Here is a 23,302-nt window from a genome sequence, read left to right as displayed (position 1 = left end):
TTCACAGGGAATGCCAAGTATAAGAAATAGCTACCAAGTTTTGCTGAAAAGTGTCATCCAAAGAAGAAAGTGCTACAATTATGATACTAACACAGAATACATAATTTAAAACTGTATCAGCAAGACGATAAACAATCTCTGTCCAGTTTAAGGGCTTCCGGTAACGATGTGTGTTACATTTAATAAAAGTCACCCTGCATATCCAGACGACAGGCAGTGTCATTTACTGGATAAAATGCAGAACCCTCCCTCCGTTAGCAATATAAAACTTAATTAAAATTGAGCGTTCGCCTTCTCATACACCATGTCATCTTACTATTTGACTTTAAAATTTAATTAGAACCCACTAAGTTTTTTTTAAGGCTCCAACCACCACAGAGACACAGGATTCCCAGGACAGTGACTGTTAACACTAGAAACGGTCCTGTGAGTCTGAGGACGGGGGTCTTCAGCGTGAGGTGTCTGACACGTAGACACTGAGCTGTCGAAGAGTGATTAAGACAGCACTTAGGTCACCAAGGACTCCAGAGGGTTTAATATTCTTAATCAAGTCTCAAGGGGACTGAGAAGACAGAAACTCAGGTTAGTATCCCAGTCATTTAAACTGGCTTCATTAAGAGACTGTGATACACATCATTTTTATAGCCATGCTAATGGGGCTATTTTTTTTTTTTTTTAAAGATTTTATTTATTTTTTGACAGAGAGAGACACAGCGAGAGAGGGAACACAAGCAGGGGGAGTGGGGGAGGGAGAAGCAGGCTTCCCGCCGAGCAGGGAGCCCGACGCAGGGCTTGATCCCAGGACCCCGGGATCACGAGCCGCAGGGAGACGCTTAATGACTGAGCTGCCCAGGCGCCCCGGGGCTACTATTTTTATCCAACATCTACTTCTGAAATTCAGGTAATCTGGGGTGGGTGGTGCGTCTCAGGCTGGCAGGGGCACAGTGGATGACCTGGGGGCTGAGGAGACCTGCTAGGGATTACTGCCACTATTTCAGAGCATGGACTTTGTGACAACTCCTTCTCAGCACAGAGGTGGAGGGGGCCATCTACAGCGCACAGCTGAACTCCAAGTGTCTAAGACGGTCCTAAGTCCAAGCTGCGGCTCTACGGTGGGAACAGATTTACATCTTTTCCCTGACAGCGCACTTCCCACCCTCAGCTGCACATACATAAATAAGAACTTAAACTGCAGACAAAAATTAGAGCGGGCCATGATGGAGATAACTGGGCAGAAAGGAGGTTGTTTTCAGGTATTCTGAGAGCCTAGTATGTTCCTATTAAAAAAATATTTTAAGCAGAGTCAACTCTTAAATAATGAAGTAGGAAGGGCAGACCTGATGTTATCATAAATAAACGGATGATAAAGGCTCATATCCCCAAAAGGTGGGGAGGGCGGTGGCATGGAGAACGGAAGTGCAAATACACGGTTTGGAAAATAACCCGGAGGAAAAAATACCCCGGAGGTTAAGATTTAAAGTGTTTTCTTAATATTTCGTATTTTGAATGCCTTGGCAGAGCCTGTTTATGGTCCTAGACCAAGAGGCAGTTACATTAGATCCTTACCACTAGGGGAGATGGGTATTTATTACATGAGGGTAATCACTTTTTTATAGAGATAGTTTATCTCATTAGATGTCATCGTTTCAGCAAGAACAGGTCTGCACAAGGATTGGTTTATTATAATCTCCTTTTCAGTAGTCTGGTGTACTGCTCTTGCCTTAAGGAATGTTGCCTATAACCCTCAGGCTGGACTTTCAGCACCGTGGCCTGGCCAAGAGCACACTATGGCTCTGTGCACTCTGGACCATTTCACCCTTGACTTCAGCAGGGAGGCAGTTTTACCAGTATTGCTACTTCCTGTCAACTGCAATGCCATTCAAATGGATCCCTAGAGTCAGAAACAAAGGCTCTTTCACGGACACCGGTCCTACCAAGCTATGAGCTCCTAGAAGTCAGGGGCTGTCGTTCACTGGGCTCTGGATGATCAGCATCCAGCATGGAGCCTGGCACACAGCAAACGCTCACTAAGTGCCTGATAACAAGGCAGGGACCTTCCAGAAACCCCTGTGCAGAGGCTGTGATGGTCAGAGAATGGCATGGAACGTATTCACTCAGAAATTCAAAGCAAGGTTTAAAATGTGCCTTAAAACCAGAGGAAAAACTATTTCAGGAACTCAAAGTCACAGAAGACAGTTAATCAGGAGCCAGCAAGCACGCTTGGAGCCACGTAACATGAAGCAAGCACAGTTGTAGGGGCCAAAGCCCCTACAGAGCCCCTGAGAAGTGGGAGAGGTGGGGTGACCCGAGAGCCGTAGGGAACCCAGGCTCCTAGGGAGAAAGTAAATTAGAAGCCTCTTGTCCCCAAACACTCAGATAACGGCAAGCAGTTGTATACGTTTTACAGTACACAGCGCATTCTTTTATTACTGCATTTGTTCAGTGAAGTTGAATGAATTCCTTAACTAGATTTTGCCCAGATAAAACAATATTGTATTATTCTTAATACACAGTTAAAATGGTAACTTTGAAATTCAGTAACATCAGAAAAACAGTAATTATGAAGACACGTTAGGATGAGCCACGAAGGAAGAGAAGGCTTTATCCACCTCCCACATTTGGTGGCCACCTACTGCGAGGCAAGGAGGAGAAACCTCTGGGGACAGAGCTGTAAAGAGGAACGTGTCAGGGTGCCTGGCTGGCTCAGCTGGTGGAGCATGCGACTCGATCTTGGGGTCATGAGTTCAAGCCCCATGACGGGGGTAGAGATTACTTTAAAGAAAAAAAAAAAAAGAGGAGCATGTCAACTCTACTTAAAAGGACATGTGGAAGCAGAGGAGCTCAGGGGAATGGAGCAGCCTGCTGACCTTGACTGGGAAGAAGGACCTTAGTGCTTAGGCAGTGGGGGGGTGGGCAGGGCAGCTGGAACCCCCAGCGGATGGCCCTTGGCCTCAGCTGTTGCCGTCAGCATCCTCCCAAAGGCCCTGTGCACCAAATAGATATCCTTGTGCGCATGTGCCCAGCAAGCAGTCTTGGGGGCTGTGCCTCTTAAAGGGGGGGCAGAAGAACAGCCACAAAGGTGACTGGGAAAAGAAATACCCAGAGAGATAAAAGGTGTACAAAAAGTAGTAGTGTTCCAGAAACAAGTACTGGGGTGAGGATGTAAAGTGTGGCAGGAAAGTAACATGGTGCAGCTGCTACAGAAAACAGTATGGAGGCACCCCAAAATCAAAAACAGAATTACCATATGATCCTACAGCTCCACTTGTGGGTATTTATCCAGAAGAATTCAAAGCCAGGTCTTGAAGAGATATTTATTGCAGCCATATTCATTGCAGCATTATTCACAACAGCCAAGAGGTGGACGCAACCCCACATCAGCTGACAGATGAACGCATAAAGAAAATGTGGTTTATACACGCCATGGAATATTACACAGCCTTCAAAAAGAGGGAAATCCTGTACCAGGCTTCAACATGGATGAAGCTCCAGGACATCCCGAAGTGATATAAGCCTATCCGACGTAGTCAAAACCACAGAAACAGAAAGAGGAATGGTGTTTGCTGGGATGTGGGGGAGACAGGAGGGAGCATTAGTGTTTAAAGGGTAGAGTTTCAACTGTGTCAGGTGAAAATGTGATCGAGCCCAGGAGCACAGCAATGTGAATACACTTGTAATGTTTCTGAACTATGCATTTAAAGATGTTTAAGACGGTAACGTCAGGTGTATGTGTTTGCTGCCACAATTAAAATGAAAGCAAAAACGACATGGCGCTCATATTAAATGTGGCGGGGAGTGGCCTAGAGTGACCGTGGCCCGGGGACCAAGAGCCCCTGCAGTGTGGCAGGAGCCACACTGGGGGTGGGTGGGAAAGGAAAAGAGCAGGCAATCCTGAACGAAATGTCCCACAAGTGTGGCCTAAAAGGAAAATCAGAATCAGGGTGGAGACAAGTGGAACCCTGAAGAAAAGGTGCTCATGAGTTCTAGTCCTTCCCGTCTTTCAGCCTGGCGTGATCAGTAAAATGGGCATCACTCACCAGTCCCAGCTGGGGTGAGCAGCAACACACGCATGGAGTGAACCCAGGGACGCAGGGACACAGTAAACGCTAGCTGCCACCAGGATGAGTGATGTGGCTGTCGTGGCTTCCACGTGGAGATCAGTCCTCTGGGGTGACAAGGAAGGGTGGGACCCTAAAGCCTGTCTTCTGGGGAATGCTGACAGAGGACCAAGAGGTCAGTGAAACGGACAGTAAGGGGGGGAGGAAGGAGTCAGAAAACACAGGCCTCAACAGGGCAGGGTGTTCATCTAGGTCTGGAGGAGGATGAACGCTCTCCACTCCAGAGACTGTGAGGGAAGGCGGAGGACCCGTGAGCAGGGCAGGTGTCTGGTTTCAGGGAGGGCAGGAAGGTGAACGGGAAGTCCTCCTTCAGGAGGTTGAACTTGAGGAAGACGCAGCTATGAGCACTGCAGGGGTGCTACTAAGTTAGGCGCAGATGAGAAAGGGGAAGAGGCAGTTCAACTGGGAAGAATTATAGAGAGAGGCTGCAGGGCTTTCTTAGAGGCTGTAGCTTGGGAATGACAAAGAGGAAACGCACAGAATCACACAGCGAGGTTATTTTCATCTTAAAATGACCAAAAACCTAAGGCACTGGAAAGGCTCTAGTGGTCTGAAGCTCATTCTAGTGACACTGAGCTCTGGAAGTGCATAAATCTGGGTGAGGGGCCCTACTTATTACCCATAAAGCTGCCTCCTGGATACTGTCATAGAGAGCAAAATTATTCACTGATATTTTTAAAAGATGTTCTACACCATTAACCTACAGATGTTTTCTTGAGTTTTTCCAGCTCCAAGAATTACACATCATTCCATATTTGCAAGCAAGCTCAAAACTTGCCCCGGCTCTTACTTCCTCAGCAATTTCTCCCAACCACCCCCACAAACCTCATTCTTTTTCACACAGAGCCTTTTTTAGAAGACAAACACTAATGACGAAAGCAGAAGTGAAGAAAACTGCTCTGACAACTCACTCGCTCACATACAAATGTTAATTTAGCACCTATTATATGTAAACAACGGGACTAGACAATGTCAAAGATTCTAAAGATGACAATGTTTGCTACAGTGCTTTCCCATTCTACCATCTAAAGTTTTATTGAATTTGTCTGTTCTGGATCTTTTTCTGGATCTCTTCCGCCAGATTTTACTTTTTTGGCGATTCCCCTAAAGAATCAGTGCTCCTCTACATAGCCTAGGTGTCCAAGCTGCTTAAGACTCCACCCGAAGCAAAAGCACCTTGGGGAACAGCACTCTGTAGGGTCTTCTTTTAAGAGGTCCCTAATAAACTGACTCAAACATAGCCTTTCCTCATTTGTAATGAAAAATGTCACTGCCTTGGAAAAGGTGACACACCAACTTACGAGACAGACACAGCACCCAGTCTCCCCCCGCTTCAAACACAGGACTCTAATAGCTATGAAGGAAGAACAACACACAATGACACACAAAAACAGAAAACGAAAAGGTGAACACAGAGCTCAGTCTCATGGTGAGCAACATCTGGGTGTACTGGGAGAAGAAGATCACGTACGGTTTGAGAGGACTGCCCAAAAGCTAAAACATGAATTGAAATTACTATTCATTTACTATTCCATATTTAACACTCATGATATTCTGTAACTTAGAAAAGCACTGTTGTATTTTAAGGGTAATCTTAATTGTGTCAAGACTGTCAGGAGTTCAGTCTCTTCCACTCCGACTGGTAATCGTCCTGGGTTGTGCTTGGGTAACCAGAGTTTGGAGGAAGCCGATCTCCTCTCTTGGAACTTCTGGGTAAGAGAAACTCTTTTCTGCCTGGTTTGCTGTGAGGGTTGGGATGCCAGCTAGAACTGTAGATAGCATCTGCCTTCCCCGTGGGATGGGTTTGCCTGAATGAAGCCTAGAGGTGGAGAGAAGGGCTGGGGCTTGGTTACTTCCTAGGCAATGGAGCCACCTAAGCCTGGATCTTGCTCACTTGAGTCAACAGATGGCACTTTTGTTTGCTTGTTTGTTGAAGCCAATTTGAGTCAGTTTCAGTCGAGAGAGAGAGAGAGAGAAAGTCTCAACTAAGAGAGTACTGGCAACACTATGAATGAGGCTTATAAAAAATCCCTTTCACCAGTGTGACCAAGTGAGCACAAGCAGCGGGAGGGACAGAGGGAGAAGCAGACTCCCTGCTGAGCAGAAAGCCCAACATTGGGCTCCATCCCAGGACCCCGGGATCATGACCTGAGCTGAAGGCAGATGCTTAACCGACTGAGCCACCCAGGTGCCCAGAGACAAGTGAGATTTGTAACAGGTATTCGGTCCTCACCAGCAGGTGCTAACAAGAGCAAATATTTTCAAAAAGGGAATTTCACTTGAATCAGTGACTTGTTTTTATTCTGCCCCTGTGCCAGTTATAAAGTTCAAAAGGAGCAGGAACTGTAGTCAAGATTCTTTTCTGACATATGACCTAAAGAACCCAAATTTCTTTTAAACTATAAAACTCCAAGTTAATAAAATACACTTTAGTATATTTGAACCTGAGCAGGAACCGTAAGATTAATGCAAATTAATCTGAGGTTTTCTCATTAAACTGTTGTAAATCCCCTAGGGTGGGGACTCGATGGCACTATTCGTTCTAACCCCTGGCATGGAAGTTATCGTCCTGGAGTGGGTGCTGGGAGAGCCAAAGTCAGTGAGCTCTTCTGAAATGCTCCTGTTGAAAGGATGTACTTTCTGGCCCCAACACGCGTGATCAGTGTGGTCCTTGGGCGAGGAGGACACACATGTTCACAAAGTCTTCACAGTTTGAAAAGGTTGAACGACTATGTCCCCCCCCTCAAGAGGCAAGATATATAAAGGGAATTAACAGAAAAATAAATGCAAATAATTCTAACCTGTGAAACCAGAACTTCCACATTTTAAAATTAAAACAAGGAGATACCATCTTCTACTTTAAATATCTGACAGGTATTTAGAAGTTGATTAAGAATAATAGGAAAATGGGCACTCACAATCTTTACAGCTTGCTTAGAGAGCAATTTGGCAGCATCTAGCAGAATCTTCATTATAGCCCTGGCCTCTTGTTGACAGCAGCAAGTGTCCAGCTAAGGCTCACACAGGTGGGAGGGGGGTGCAGGGGGCACGCACACGCACATGCACACATGTGAGCACATGGACAGACGCACACCTGCAGGAGGGAGGACGTCAGTGAGTGAGGCTGAACGTGGACAACTGGGGAGCGTGGATGAAGCCTATGGGTTCTTCTTGGACTGATTTTGAAACTTCTCCATAAATATGAAATTGCAACCAAAAAGACAAAAATCAAGTTTAAAACTTCAAAAGAGGTAGAGATCTATGTCTTAAAATAGAAAGCTCTCCACAACATGATGTTAAACGAAAGAGGCAGATACCAGAACGATGTATATAGTATGATTCCATATCAAAGAGTATAAATATGTACAAGGTCTGAAAGGAAAGCTGTCAAACTATTAATGTTCCCCTTGGGGAGGCGGTAATGGTAAACTTTCCTATTAGGCTCAACGTACTTCTAAACTACTTGCATAAAAATTCATAGTATTTATGGATTACTCAGGTTTAAGACAGGAGGTGCATTAACATTTCTGCTGTTGCAACACTGATAAAATGTATTCATCTGTGTGTAAAAAAAATTCTTAATGTCTACGCTGAGGTTCTCACATAGTGGATGCACCCAGACACAAGCCCGGCGCAGGTGGATGGGAAGGACAAAGCAATCTGTCACGATGCCTGAGGCCATTACCAGCATCTTAAGGGCAGGGCCCAGGATGCTAAACCGGTAAGCATCCAGGCCCAAATGCCAAAGCGCCCCCTGCTGAGAAATACGGACACTGAATTGGGGGAGGGGGAGCAGGTACGTAGGCTATATACTCGCACAATAAATAGCCACAAACATGTTAGAGGAATGAGGTAGGGCTACTTGTGTGGATATGAAAATATATCCAAGATATATCAAAATTAAAAACAAAAGCCTAAGTTGGAGAGCTGTATGACAAGTATGAACTCACTGATGTATTTAAAAAATATGCATGTTTACAAAATTTCTGGAAGGAAAAAACCGTTAACAGCAGTTCTCTCTCTCTGGAAAGGAGGAGGCGGGGCTTGGGGGGGTGCTTCTATTTTTCTTTTCTTCTTTGAGATGCTTTATTTTATAATGCTTTCCTGCCATTTAAAACTTCTAATTATAAATATTTATTAAACCAAATCACAAAAGCCCGAAGACAATTTTAAATCAAGATATACTAAGGCTAACAAGCAATCTCACGAGAGAATAGGATCTAACCATAAGAAATCTTAAAATATACTATAAACAGAAGAATTTAGTAGTGTTTTTATTTATGTCCCATCTTGCTCTAGAAAACCAAATTTAAAATAAAGCATGGTACAGGGGGGTCGTTGCGACACTTTGGCAAGTACCAGAGCCACCCGGAGGGCTTGTGGGAAATAGGCTGCTGAGCCCAGGGGACACTGCAATTCAGGAGGCGTGAGGGGGGCTTGGCTGGGAACCTGCATTTCTAACAGACCCCCAGAGTCCCCCTGTCGCGGCTGCTTGGGGCACCACGCTTTGAGAACCACTGGTATAGGAAGAAATACTCAAGAGAGTGGAGATGAAAAGAGAAAACTAAACAGTCACAACGGCTCTGAAGTAGGTTCGCTGGGTCACCCCCTCCCCCAAGCCCTCATCACCTCTGAACAATGCCATCAGACCCTGGAAATGTAGGGGCTGGGGGGTGTCCTCTGGTAGCAGGCCAGTGTTGCTCCTGCTGGGATATGTGCTGGTCAGGAGCAGGCTGGCTTTATCCCCTGAACTTAAGCCAGCTGAACGGGTTATCATATTTAATCATTTTTACATAAGATCGGAGATATGATTACAAGAGGTGAGCTGTGGCCTCAAGGGAAATGATGTCTAATGCTCTGGAAAGGCTCTAAGTGAAAATAATTGTTGAATCAGGTATAAGTGAGGAAATGGGAAAAATGAAAAAAATTTTCCAGGACTGTACACTCAGATTTGTAAGCACTTAAGTTTCTGCTCCACTCAACGAAATCTGCAATGGCAACAGCAGATGCTGTGTTATGGATGCACTTCCCACACAACCGAACTCTAGTCCATGGATCCATACCCAAAGAAAAGGGCTTGACTCACCAAACAAATGGCAAAGCAAAGTACCCCATTCTTTAAAGGCCTTGGCTCTACATCAGTGGCAAAGAGGTGCCCATTTTTAACTTTTTAAAATGAAACGATTATGGTTGGTATGTCCTCAAAGATTCCTGGAGGTGACCAACTTTTTACGCTAACAGACTGCTGCTGGATGAGTAGATCTTCTCGAAGAGCTTTGTGCCTAAAACGCCATTCGATGCTTAAGCAGAGAAGAGTTCTGCAGCCCACTGAACTCCCCCTCACGAAGAAGGAACAATCTTGTCTGGGCCACCACATCATTCTGCCTGAGGCACCCCAGTCACCGCTTTGTGCGGCGCAGAGCTGCTATCTGCTTGCCTCAAAACTTGACTCCACTTTGGTTCAATTTTAGCTTCTGTAATCTTTCTACGTATAAGTAGGTTTGTTCCCGGTGAGATAAGACACACGGAAGTATCCAGCATGGAACCCATTTTACAACAGGCTCCAGAAAATGTTTGTTGGTTTCCAATGCAAGTCCTTTGTGATCAACCCCTCACTGGCATGGTCAATGGACTGCTTGCTAGGGACAGCTTCAACTGTGCTCTTTTTCCGGGTAGACTTCTCCTGTTGGGGCCTGCTGAGCAGCTCCTGCCACTGGTCTCCTGATTTCTTAACTTTCCCTGGAGCTAACTTCTAATCTCAGCACATCAATCATAAATGGCCCTAGGGGACCATGGGCCTCTTGTGTGGGTGGAGCTACTGATTTGGAACAACAACTTCCCCGATAATAACAGAGAAGGGAGACAGATGATCAGCTTCATATTCTTACTAAGGGGAATTTACACTCCAGCTCCTCAGAAAAAACCAAATTTTCCTGAACAATTTCTCCCAGGAGCCTCCCTGGATGGAAATGCTCACGGGATGAAAGACTTGTGGTATGTTAAGGTACCTCTTCACTTTCTTCCTGAATCTGCTGGCTTTGGCTTAATCCCTGGCAGCAACCCTACGCAGTAACACTGATGGGGTTTAAGGCCTCATTTTTTTAAAAAGTGTGTTAACAGTGTTTTCTCAAGTATCATACTTGTCAAACGATGAACAATTATATATTTGAGTTCATAAAAGAACAAAGTAACAATAATCCAGTTTTTAAAAGCAGTTGCTTCTTTTGTAGGATTAATTTGTTAGGCAATTAAAAGACCAAGAAAATACTATCATTAACTTATTAATATAAAGAAGACAACCATATCACCTAGGCTTTAAAATTTTTCATATTTCTGAAACAATATAGTCATCTTTTTAAACCTTTGTTTCATACTTAAAACAGTTACAAACCAAATATACATATGGTTATTCTGTAAAAGCAATCGTGTGTGTTAAAATTCTCCAGAAACATTTACTCTCTTGGTTAACAGATATTTAAATATCTGTTGTGTTTGGTGGCAAAAATATCCCTCATACACACATGATTAATGTTTTGAATAAGATGATTCATTTCCCAGTGACTCCACAAGTATCTGCTTCAATTAGTTTTAAAAAAACAAATCAGTTTTCTTATGTAGCCCTAAAATTGATGTGGAAAGTAAAAACAAACAACTACTTTAAGAAATTATGAGTGTGGACCAATAGCCTGACACAGCTTCAGTACCCTCTCTCAGGAAAGAAACACCCCAAGGGCTAGTAATAGGTTTTGGAGAATGTTCCTATACTTCTCACCTCCATACTTGGTCACTTCAATAGCATTTCTTCCCTCACACTGAGTGTGACCCAGCCACAGGGCTACAAAGAACTTACTACAATCCTTGTCTTCAGGGAGCACCCATTCTCCTGAATTGTTCCCTCCACAAACATTGGCAGAGCACCCACTATGCACAGGTACTGCTCTGGACATAGTAGGTTTTAGCCCTGGCAAAACAAAATCCCTTCCTGGAGCTTACTTTCCAGAGGAGGGAACAAAAGCATCTTTCTACAAAGGGAAAGGGTAAGGAGAAGCAAAGGCACTGCCCCACTTAAGCATCTGCCCACAGGTGGCCATATTGTCTAAGACATCATTTGCTTTTGCCATCATATTTCATTTAGAAAGGACACTCCAATGGGAGGCTCCAGAGGGAAGAGGAGATGGTTCTTTTCCCTTTTAATCTGCAAGCCTGATTTAGATCATGGCCATGTTACTTACCACTGTCCTAAAAAACCTTCCTGAGTGGCTTCCATTCTTCTAAGTGGAGAGAGTATTCTCAACAGTACATAGGACTCAGGGCCAGGAGAGAAAGGAGGTCACGAGGGCTTTGCACGTACAGTGGTACTCCCAACCTAATCAATGAATCTAACTCCACAGAACAAGATAAAATAATTCAAGAATTTATGTTTATGCATCCCTGGTGGTTTTAGCCAAAGCCACCTTTATGGACATGAAAAAATGTTTTCAAAATGGGAAGAAGAATAAAAAAGGAAACCACTAACTCCTTATTTAAACAGAAGCCATTACCCTCCTTTTATACGAAACAGGAGGCTTTGCTGAGGGCAGCCAAGCCTGCACGACTTGGTAAAGACAAAATGTGGAAATTTTAGGGTCAAAAAAGCTTTGAAAATCATGACCCCACGCCACCCATAAAAGTGTATATACACACAACTATTGTGGACAAAGTGGAACCACAGATCTTCTGAAGCCTTTTGTGTTCCCTTACTTTCCAAAAATACGGCCCTAGGACTGTGACTTCCTAGAGCAAGGATTAGCAAACTTTTTCTGTAAAGGGCCAGACTGCCAATTTTTTCAGCTTTGCAGGCTACACAGTCATAATGATTCAACTCTGTCCTTGTAACTAGAAAGCAGCGACAGACCAAAAGTCAATGAATGAATGTGGCTGTGTTCCAATGAAACTTTATTTATGGAGGGACTCCTGGGTAGCTCGGTTGGTTAAACGTCTGACTCTTGATTTCGGCTCAGGTCATGATCTCAGGGTTGTGAGAGGGAGCCCCGCTCTGGGCTCCACACTGGGCGTGGAGTCTGCTTAAGAGTCTCTCTCCCTCTGCCCCACCCCCATCTCTGTCTCTCCAAAAACAGAAAAACAGTCTCTGTCTCTCCCCTCTCTAAAAAGCAAAATAAGACAAAAAAAAACCCCTAAAACTTCATGGATACAGAAATTTGGATTTCTTATATTTTCAACATGTCATTACATATTATTCCTCTTGATTTTTTTTCAAACATTAGAAAGTGTCAAAGCCATTCTTAGCTTGCGGACTGTATAGAAACAGGCGGGGCGCTGGGCTTGGCCCATGGGCTGGCTTGCCAACCGCAGCCCTGGAGTCAGCAGACACCCAGCCCTTATCTGCTGCACACAGCCCAGCGGAGTGCCTGGCCCTGAGTCATCAACAGAGAAGTAGATTCTCCTCATCCAGTGGAGGCAGCAAGCAAAGCTGAGAACACGGGAGTAGGAAGTAAGGAACGTGTTCTGATTCCATCTCTGCCTTCAGTTCTCTCTGAACACCACAGTCTCCATGGACTCGACTGCCCTCTTTGTGAAACAGAGCACGCAATTCTATGGCTAATCATCTCTTCTGCCTCTGAGCCTCTATGATCCTTCATTTATAGTGAGGTAAAAGAAGCAGGCCAACAATTTGCGACGTCAACTCAGTAATAAACAAGCTCATACAAGTTCCAGGTGAGGGTGAAACTTCTGGAGTAAGGAAGAAAAGCAGCATTTGGGTAAAGTGTTATCTGAAAAATACTAGCCAGGGCGCCTGGGTGGCTCAGTTGGTTAAGCGACTGCCTTCGGCTCAGGTCAGGATCCTGGAGTCCCGGGATTGAGTCCCACATCGGGCTCCCTGCTCGGCAGGGGAGTCTGCTTCTCCCTCTGACCCTCCTCCCTCTCGTGCTTTCTATCTCTCATTCTCTCTTTCTCAAATAAATAAATAAAATCTTTAAAAAAAAATATTTGAAAAATACTAGCCAAATGGCAATTTATTGTCCAAAGGGAAACCCCAGATTTCAGTTTAGATCCCTCCCTCTTCACTGCTACACAAAAGGTCTAAACCAAAACTCACTGATGCACCACAACAAGATGGATAGAGCAGTGTCTCAGGTGAACAGTTCTCCTTAAGGGAAATAGCTCCCCTCCTTCCAAACCAACATCATTTTGTTTTATTTCACTAAGGGTGAGTTGGCGGGGACACTCAGACAGATAAAATTACAACACTGCAGCACAGAGGACACGGACGGCGTATGAGACCAGGGGATGCAGGAGCACGTGGGTCCTGAACCAGAAGGGAGAGTGGGAGCTCCAGAGAGGACCGAGGCACAGGGGAGGCATGATGCTCCTGGAAGAGAGGGAGCTGAGAGCGGTAAGGGCCAAGCAGAGACCAGGAGCAGGCCTGCTAACTAAAACAATGGTGGCCAGATCGGACTGCTGACAGGGATGCCCCTGCCCCACCACCCTCCAAGAACTACAGAAAATGGACAGAAACCATCAACAGGCAGGAAGCAGGGAGACCAATGAGAAAACTATGGCAGGTAAGAAATGACCAGGGACCAAAGTGAGGCCAAACTAGGGGGGCTCACATCAGAGAAACCCCTAATAGAACTCTATAAAAATCGGTGGTTCGCCGAGGCATGGGGACAGTCAGGGGAAGGGGGCTGTCTGTGCTAATCCCAGCTGTGCAGTCTTAGGAACTGGGGAGGCTAGGGCTCAACCAACTAAGCTGCAGAATCCAGGAGCCGAAACACAACAGAAAATACCCACCCCTGCTGACTGGACTCCTACTCTGAAAAAGGGACAATGGGATCTGAACAGTTGATGATTACAGATGAACAAATGAAAGTCCCGTAGGTTCTATTAGGTGACTGGTACCTTCACCTGAAAGGCATTTCCAGTTATTTAAATACGTCAGCAAAATAAGGCTCGTGACTTCTAATCAATACTGGTCACATTTAGAAAATTCAGATGGACCCTTAACCTGAGACTTTATACATACTAAGTTGTATGAAGGTTCACAAAGAAACCTGCTATAAAGGAAAATACCACGTGTAACGGATTTAGAGCGAGGAGCCACTGTTCAAAGCAAGTCGATGTGGTGGGACGGTTTGTGGATACAAATTAAACAGAGACAGCTAGTGCTGACTGAAGAGAGAAATGCCGAAGGCTTCAAGTAAAGAAAGAGGCTGCACCGGCTCTCCGAGGTTCCAGGCCACAGCCTCCCCAGACTTCCATCAGCCTGCCCTCTAGGGTAAGACCAACATGTAAGAAAGGGGTGCCTACACACCTTGAGAAAATCGCCAGCATGCTGAGAAACAGCCCGTGGCATCGACAGGGCCGCTGCCTGCTGAGCAGCTCACCTGGACACTCACCTTTTCCGTTAACAGCTAATCCCGTGGCCATGGCTGCAGTCACGGGGCCAGACACCTGAGGCACTAATGGGTGTATTCGGGGCCTGCTCCCCATTCTAGCTCGCTCTGCACCAGGGCCCAATAAGGCTCCGACTGGCTTTTCGGCTGCTGCTTCTGGTGCTACTGTGTCCTCCTGACCCTGTTCGACGGGGTCCAGTTTCTCAGGGCTCTCATTCTGAAAGCCGTCCACTGCGGTCCTGCTCTTAATGGGACTCTTAGGCACAAGTATCTTTATACCTGATTTTGCTAGGTCCATGTTCTTCCGGTTTGAGAGAGATGGAGCTGTGTTTTTCCTGAACTTCTGGCTGGCAGCAAATAACTGACTGTTTTTGGACTCGTGGTCTTTGCCAATCACTAGTGACTTAGGAGAGGTCTTAGAAAAGTTGCTGTTGGTGGATCTGGAGATCTGTTTCCTGGCATTGTTTGGAGAGGTCCTATTTGTTCTGGTTAGTGTGCTTTCTTTCTGCTTTTCGGTGTGGCGTCTGTTAAAATCATGAATGTATTCCTCACAGTTCACAAGGTGCTGCTCTGGTTCCCAAGTGTCGTCCTCACTGTCATAGCCTTTCCACCGAACCAGATATTCTATCTTCCCTTTTTTGTTTTTCCTTTTGTCAACGATCCTTTCAACCTGTTTATAAACAGAAAAGAAAGAGGTGTCAATGTATTATCTGGGAAAAAAAGGGGCAAGTTTCATAAGGAAGCATCAGAAATAATAAAAACCACAGATAAAGAAAATGACCATCTCTTTCCTAAGCTGAAAAAAGCATATGAACAGAACATTGGGGATTTTAGCAATTTCCCTGAAATTAAGTCAGACAAGATGCTAAAATTTTATGCCCAGAATACATGGATGTACATTAAGTAGCCTATTTTACTGTGATTCAAAGGGGGCTCTGTTTTTATTTTTACCTCAGACCCTGACCGCCTGAGTTGGTTCTCAGTTACAGCTGGAACAGGACTAGTCATCTGCAGCCTTCTGCCTGGTCATCCTCAGGGTACCAACGGCAGGCCCTCCTTGGGCACTAGCTAGGCTGTGGTAAACACGAGCTACAAAGGGCTCGGAGCCTCTGACGTGTGGAACTGGCTCACGGAAGAAACGGTGAGTATTGCAAGTATCAGTGAGAAGCACTCGGTTAAAACGGAGAAAGGTCTGGGATGCCTGGATGGCTCAGTCGTTAAGCATCTGCCTTCAGCTCGGGTCATGATCCCAGGGTCCTGGGATCAAGTCCCACATCGGGCTCCTTGCTCAGTGAGGAGCCTGCTTCTCCCTCTCCCTCTACTGCTCCCCCTGCTTGTGCTCTCTCTCTCTCTCTCTGACAAATAAAAACAAAACAAAACAAAAACAAAAAACGGAGAAAGGTCCATAGAGAATGTGATGCTGTATCAGTAACAAAATGGTCTGGAATGGTCAGTTATTTATTTACCTCCAAATATTGGTTTGAACTAATTTTATTATTTTATTTTTTTTTAAAGATTTTATTTATTTATTTGACAGAGAGAGATACAGTGAGAGAGGGAACACAAGCAGGGGGAGTGGGAGAGGGAGAAGCAGGCTTCCTGCCGAGCAGGGAGCCCGATGCGGGGCTCGATACCAGGACCCTGGGATCATGACCTGAGCCGAAGGCAGACACTTAACGACTGAGCCACCCAGGCGTCCCTGAACCTAATTTTACACTAACATCTTCAAAGGAAGATGCTGCTAATCTTTGAATTTGATGATCAATATATCCCATACCTAATTTATGAATTCACTAATTTATGAATTTGCCATAAAAGATAGTTACTGTGACATATGTACTACCTTCACATTAAGTGTAAATGGGAGATCTTTGATGACTCACGTGAACAAAATCTATTTGACATAATAACCCCATGTTATTGGGGAAATATTTAGAATCTGTCGGAACCTCTCTATAGTTAAAATAAAAACCATCAGTCTGCTTCCCCGGCGGCAGCATGCATCTCTGTACCTTGCAGGGAGAGGCCTACAGCCACAGAGCAGCTCTTTAATTAAGGATTCAATGTCTAAGCCCATTAATTACCAAGAACATCAATAAATTTCTGGCAAATCTACAGGTCAGGTCAGATGCCATAATGGTATACCTAGTTCTCCAACATTCCAAAATAACAGAAGGTAATTTAGAGTACAACAATAGACACTTTTGGAGAATGGGAGAATACCTTACCTCATCATTTCCCCCACTCTCAAAATCCACCCCCATCAAAAAAAACTCTCCAATATGTCTACCTGGGATATAGGGAATTAAAGCCCTTAACTACAGAAAAGCCTAAAATTAAATACACATTACTGCTTCCGTGCAAAAAGGACTAAGGGTAAAGAAAGGACTTGTTTCAGCAGGTGGCAGATTTCATGCCTAACAGGTCTCTACAGAGATAACTAATAATCTCTGTAGATTATTATCTAATAACTAATGTTGGATCTGCATATGCAAGTCCACACAGTCCATAATATAGCATGGAAAACTTTAAAAGTGATTTTTTTCCCCTGCTCCTTTGCTTGTGAAAAGTTTTATATAAGGGCTTAAGTATTTCAATATAAGTAAAAGACGTATTTCTGGAAAATTCCACATGAATCAATTTCATAGCAGAAATAGTTTAAAAGTTTTAAAGACAAGGTGTAAACAGATTCTCTCCTAAGAGGAAACTACATTTTAATACTTGTTTTCTTTCTAACTCAATTTCCAGTCCAGAAGCATGAAGTACAGTTGACAGATGTCCTTCTTCCCCCCTTTGAAAGCTTAAAGGAAAAGTCCTATTGATTCTTAGTCTGAGTGGCTAAAATAAATTAGTCTCCCAAAAAAAGGCATCATTACCCAGATTCAAAAATATTTGACCGTACTATTAAGCCTAAAATTATTTCCAGAGAGCTTTTATGGTGGTGAGGGAGGAAAACCTTGATTCCAAGAGAAACACATAAATAAATTTTCCTTCAGGTTTTCGGTCCCTTCCCCTTGTGTTCTTCCTCTCCTTGCTAACACAGCCGTTTCTGAAAACGAGTTTCAGTAAACAGTCTTTTCAAAGTATATGCACAGGTATCCACCTCTAGTTACAGAATTTCAATGCAAAGAATTTTATATAAAACAAACTTATTAACACAGAAGTATAGAACCGCAGACAAGTTCTACTAAGATTCTTAAAAGCCCAAGACAAAATGAAGAAAGGCATGAAAATCTTATCGAAATTACCTAGATTGTTTTGCTATGTTACCCACAATCACATGTGCCGTAAAATTCTGGTGAATCCAAATCACAATAGCCTTGACTACCTGTGGCACAGTAAACTGACCAAAGTTCTGTTAGGATTTCCTTCTAAAACTCAATCTAAAAAGCCAAGAAGTGACACAAATCAGACAAGGCTTTCCTTAACACTACAATGTCCTCTGATGGTTTGCAAAACTGTGAAATTAATCAAAAGATCATTCCAAACACCTAATTCATTTCACCTACCTCAGAGCACATCCTAATATCTGTGGCCCCAGGAATGTGCTGAAATGTGCTACAGAGTCACAGAAGCCAGACAAGGATGGACAAAGGTTCCCTAACACAGAAACAAAAACCCACAGAGAAGCCCAAACTGGTTAAAGAGCTCAGGATGAGTAGGAAGAAAGAGTAACTCTGCTATTGCTACATTAAATACCAAATAGCCTAGAAATTTTATCAGGGCAAGGCATGCAAATATATTGGCTTATAGGAAAAGACCAAAGTTGCAAAATACAGTAGGAAAAGTTTGGCACATTGTGTTATCATCGATAACCTTGTCAGCGATACTTGTTATGATTCCTCCCAGCCAGAACAGTGGGAGCAGGCTGCCAGGATAACTTTGAAACCACAAGAAATGCTGAAAGGTTTTCTCAGGTTTGGGTCTTACACCAATGGCTGGAAAATTTGGAACAACAGAGCATCACTATGGAAAAAATGAATAAACAAAAACCCTGCTTTTATCAAAGAATTCTACAGGACCTTTGAAAAGCAACAGCTCTTTATATGAGGAAGATAAGTGTTTCACCAGCCGTTTGAGAGTTGTGTTTACTATTAAGAAAAGTTGCCTGAAATACTAAGAACATTTGTTAACCATTAAAAACACAGGCAGACAGTTCCACTGCAAGAAGTAAAGGAGTAATATAAACATAAATATTTGACAACACTAAAGAAACCAAAAGCTGGTAGACACTGGAGCTTTGAACAAGGGAACCCAAGGGCTTCTGCACTCCCTGGTTGGCTGCTGGTAGGACTCACAGAGAAAGTACAGTCTTCCAGGGCGCCTGGGTGGCTCAGATGGTTAAGCGACTGCTCTCAGCTCAGGTCATGACCCTGGAGTCCCGGGATCGAGTCCCACATCAGGCTCCCTGCTCAGCAGGGAGTCTGCTTCTCCCTCTGACCCTCTTCCCTCTTGTGCTGTCTCTCATTCTTTCTCAAATAAATAAATAAATAAATAAAATCTTAAAAAAAAAAAAAAAAGTGCAGTCTTCCAGGCTTTGGGGGTCAGAAGGTCCGAGTCAGGAGTTGATAGAGTGCTAGAAATCTAGTGGAGATCACAGACAGAAGGGCCCCACAGAAGGGGGGAGTCCCCTGAAACAATATTATAAACCCTCTCAAATCCCAGTCGGACTCCTGAACTACAACAGGCTAGTGGAAAACAACAATGGGTGTGTTGGGGGCACCCAAGTCCACCTCCAGGTTTGAGGATTCACTAGAACTCCGAGGCCTCTGCATGCAGTTTCACTCATGGCTATGATTTAACACGGTGAAAGGACACTAAGCAAAATGAACAAAGGGAAAAGCATGTGGGGGAAAGTCCAAGGGAAAGCGAGCGCAGGCTTACAAGGGTCCTCTCCCAGGGGAGTCACAGAGGATGCGCTTCATTCCTCCAGCAACAAGTTGTCACAACATATGCAAAATGTTGTCTACCAAAGAAGCTCATTAAGGACTTCCTGCCCAAGAGTTTTGTGTTAGGGGCTGGCCACAGAGGCATCCTCTGCCTAGCATGGGTCAAAATTCCAGATTCTTGGAAGGAAGCAGGTGTTCAGCGTAAACCATACTAATGGACATCACAATCAAATCTAAACAAACCAAGACAAAGGGTAACACCAACTAACCAGTGAATAGAGGATAGGAGGAGAAGACATCACAGACAGCACCACAACAATGGGGGCCAGGAGACAAAGGAAACATATTTAAAGCACTGAAGGAAAAACCTGTCAACTCAGAATTCTTTATCTAAAAAAAAATATGCTTCAAAAGCAAAGGTAGAGTTCCAATTCTGGGATGGCAGTATAAAATGAGCTCTGTAAACACATTCTTCAACCAAATAAGCAAAGCTGGTAAACTATTACCAAAAAAACCCCAAAACAAACAAAACCCCCCAAAACCCCAAAAAACATAAAAAAAAAATCACAAAACCCTAAAGTCTCTGGAAATTGTCCTAAGGCCATAGAGCAAATGAAGGAACATTTATTCAAGAAAGTCTACTAATACTCGGTAAGAACAGAGAGTTCATGGCATCTGAGCCAAAACCCACTTCTTTCCCCACCTACCCTCCAGTTAGTGTGACAGGAGCTCACTCTGAGTGTAGCTAAGAATACAGGCTTTCTCTTCCCTCTCTCGGCTACCAATCAAGTCTTCTCAAATGTCACTAGGACAGATAGGCTACCAGCATTTCTCCTCTTTCACTCAAAGTAGAAGAGGTAAAAATCTCTTGTGAGTATGACTGAGAGGTCAGGGACTCATTTCCTCTACCTGACCCCTATCCATAAGGAGGCTTTATCCCAGGGGTAACAGGGCAAAAATATTGGGGACTGCGACCAATTCTGCCCCGAGTCACTCTTAGGGAGAGGTTTTATGTTGGCAGAGGCAAGCTGAGAAATCAGAGGCTACCACTCTACTCAGCACCCAGACTAGTGGTTCAGAGATTTTGCCCTGGGGGAGAGGTAATCCATAAGAAAAAAGAACTATTTCCCAAAATAAAATGACTTTGTTTGAGACAGAGTATGGGTAAGTTTAAACCCAAGGATGTTCTTGAAAATGATAATGAAGGGCAACAAGCTAAACCATAACTCACCCAGTCACCAGGGAAGGCCAGCTAATAAGAGCCCCCCCTAGGATACGTATAAATCTCAGACTGGTCTCAGAAACTATTCCTACCCAAATTAATTGGGTCAGACTGCTAAGCAATTAATGTACCAGACATTGTAAAACAAAAAAACAAAAAACAAAACAAGAGAGTAGCTAACCAGTAATCAGTTGATTCTAACAGGCTAGGTGTAATACCAAATAAAGCTAGCAGCTTAGAGAACCAGGGAAGGAGATAGCCAAAGAGAGCCTTATGAAAGCACTATTATTCCAGGACTTGCTCAAGACTGTGCCCACTGAGGAGTCCATGGAAGTCTTCACAGAGTAGGGGTAATGGATTTCACTAAAATAGTCAAGTCACAAAACAAACCATCAAGCAAATAACAACAAAAGTAAGTCCCAGAGAGGGGAGAGACAAACCAATATCTAGAACTGCTGCAATATATACCCTAAAATGTCCAGCTTTCAAAAAATTACAAGACATGAAAACACAAAGGATGATCAAGTGGCCTATACAACACTGGGGGAAAACAGGCAACAGGAACTGCTTGGGAAAAGAGAGATACCAGCAAAGACTTCAAATAAGGACACCATACTTAGAGAAGTAAAGTAAGAAGACGGTATTACCTTAAAGAATATCATTAACAAGCTAGAAATGCAAAAAGAACCAAATGGAAATTCTCGAGTTGAAATGTACAATGACCGAAAGAAAAAACTTTTTTTTTTTTTTTTTTTTTTTTTTTAAGAGGATGTGGGGCTGAGGCAGAGGGAGAAGGAGAGAGAGAGAGAATGTTAAGCAGGCTCCATGCCCAGTGCGGAGCCTGACATGGGGTTCGAGCTCACGACTCTGAGATCATGACCTGAGCTGAAATCAAGAGTCAGATGCTCAGTTAGACTGAACCACCCAGGGGCCCCTGAAAGGAAATACTTTTTAATTCTGAGTGCTCAACAGATCTGAATTGGCAGAAAAATCAATCAACTTGAAGAAAAGATGGATGGAACCACAGAAATGTGAGACATGCATCTGCACACCAATATCTGTGCAATGGGGAACACAAGGAGATGAAGCAGCAGAAATGTTTGTAAAAATGGCTGAAAACTTCCCCCAAGTTTAAGATAAATGCAGAGATCCAGAAACACAGGTAGTAGTCAAAATACCAAAAATCAGGGCAGAGAGAAAACCTGGAAGCAGGTAAAGAGGAAAATAACTCCTCAGTTACAAGGGAATTTGAATAAGATTAACAGCTAACTTCTTATCAGACATAATGGAAGAAAAAGGCAGTGGGACAACATTCAAGGTACTAAAAGAAAACCATGTCAGTGAAGAATCTTATATCCAGCAATGCTCTTTTACAAAATTGAAAACAGAAAAGGGTACATACTGTGTGATTCTAAATGTCTGACAATTCTGGAAAAGGCAGCACTATAGAGACTGTAAAAAGATCAGTGTTTGGGTTACTGTGGAAAGAGGGATGAAGAGGTAGAGCACAGAAAAGGTGTAGGGCAGTGAAATTATTTTCTATGATACTATTATGGTGGATAAATGTCATTATAGACTTGTCAAAACCCACAGAATGTACAACACAAAGAGTAAACCCTAATGTAAACTATGGACTTTGTGTGATAGGACTCATCAGTGCAGCTTCATCAGTTTTAACAAATGCACCATCCACTCTGGTCGGGGATGTTCATGATAGTGGGGGAGGCTGTTCTTGCACAGGGGCAGGAAGTACATGGGAACACTCTGTTCCTTCTGCTCCATTTTGCTGTGAATCTTAAAACTGCTGTAAAAAAAGAGTACAAACCACCCCCTCTCCTAAAATGAAAACAAAATAAAGATACTCTCAGATAAATAAAAGCAAAATTTGTTGCTTGCAGACCTGCTTTACAAAAAATACCTAAGTTAGTTCTTCAGGCTGGAAACAGATCAACCAGAATTCACACACAAAAACCCAAAGAGGACTGGTAAAGATAATTATGTAATTCTAAAAGTTTAAAATGCATATTTTTCTGCATTCTTCTTACTTAAAAAGCAACTGTATAAAACAACACATATGCAATTGTGCTGCTGGATCTGTAACATATAGAAATATGTAACTGTTTCAAGCATATCTAATAAGAACCAACAAAATACATGAAGCTAAAACTGACAAAAGAATAAGCAGAGAAATGACAATTCAACAGTAAGAGTTGGAGATTTCATTGTCCACATTCAGTAATGGATAGTGTAAACAGAAGATCAACAAGGTTACAGAAGTCCAGAACACCACCATATACAAGCGAGATCCAGCAGACATCCAGGGAATTCTCTATCCAGCAACAGCAGAATATAATTCTTCTTAAGCACACATGGAACATTCCCCAGCATAGACCATATGCCAGCCCATAACATGAGCCTCAATAAATCTGAAGGGATTGAAGTCATACAGTCTTACTGCCAATAAAGTTGAGTGAAAATGAAAATTAACAGAAAAATCTGAGAAATTCACCACTGTGGGACAAAGAAGAAATCACAAGGGAAATTAGGAAATCCCAAAAGATAAATACAAAAACACAACATACAGTGATGAAAGGGAAATTTATAGTTGTAAATTGCCTACACTGAAAAAGAAGAAAAATTTCAAATCAGTAGCCTAACCATTCACCTTAAGACACTGGA

The 23,302-nt window shown here is 43.5% G+C and overlaps 1 protein-coding gene across 2 annotated transcripts in view; it reads right to left on the bottom strand.

The window, feature by feature from the left end:
• CDYL (chromodomain Y like) overlaps positions 1–23,302 on the bottom strand; it is a 171,456-nt gene that overhangs the window by 55,855 nt on the left and 92,299 nt on the right. Inside the window, exon 2 of one of the 2 annotated variants that reach the window (XM_028122876.2) lies at positions 14,516–15,182. In XM_028122876.2, the coding sequence (XP_027978677.1) occupies positions 14,516–15,182 (667 nt within the window). The remainder of the gene's footprint in view (positions 1–14,515; positions 15,183–23,302) is intronic. The other variant, XM_028122875.2, reaches the window with a different exon arrangement.

Source organism: Eumetopias jubatus, unplaced genomic scaffold (genome assembly GCF_037043125.1).
Source record: "Eumetopias jubatus isolate StellerSeaLion01/CBP00866 unplaced genomic scaffold, mEumJub1_p1.0 scaffold_6, whole genome shotgun sequence".
Taxonomy (NCBI): Eukaryota; Metazoa; Chordata; class Mammalia; order Carnivora; family Otariidae; genus Eumetopias; species Eumetopias jubatus.
This window is presented reverse-complemented; position numbering and strand designations above follow the sequence as displayed.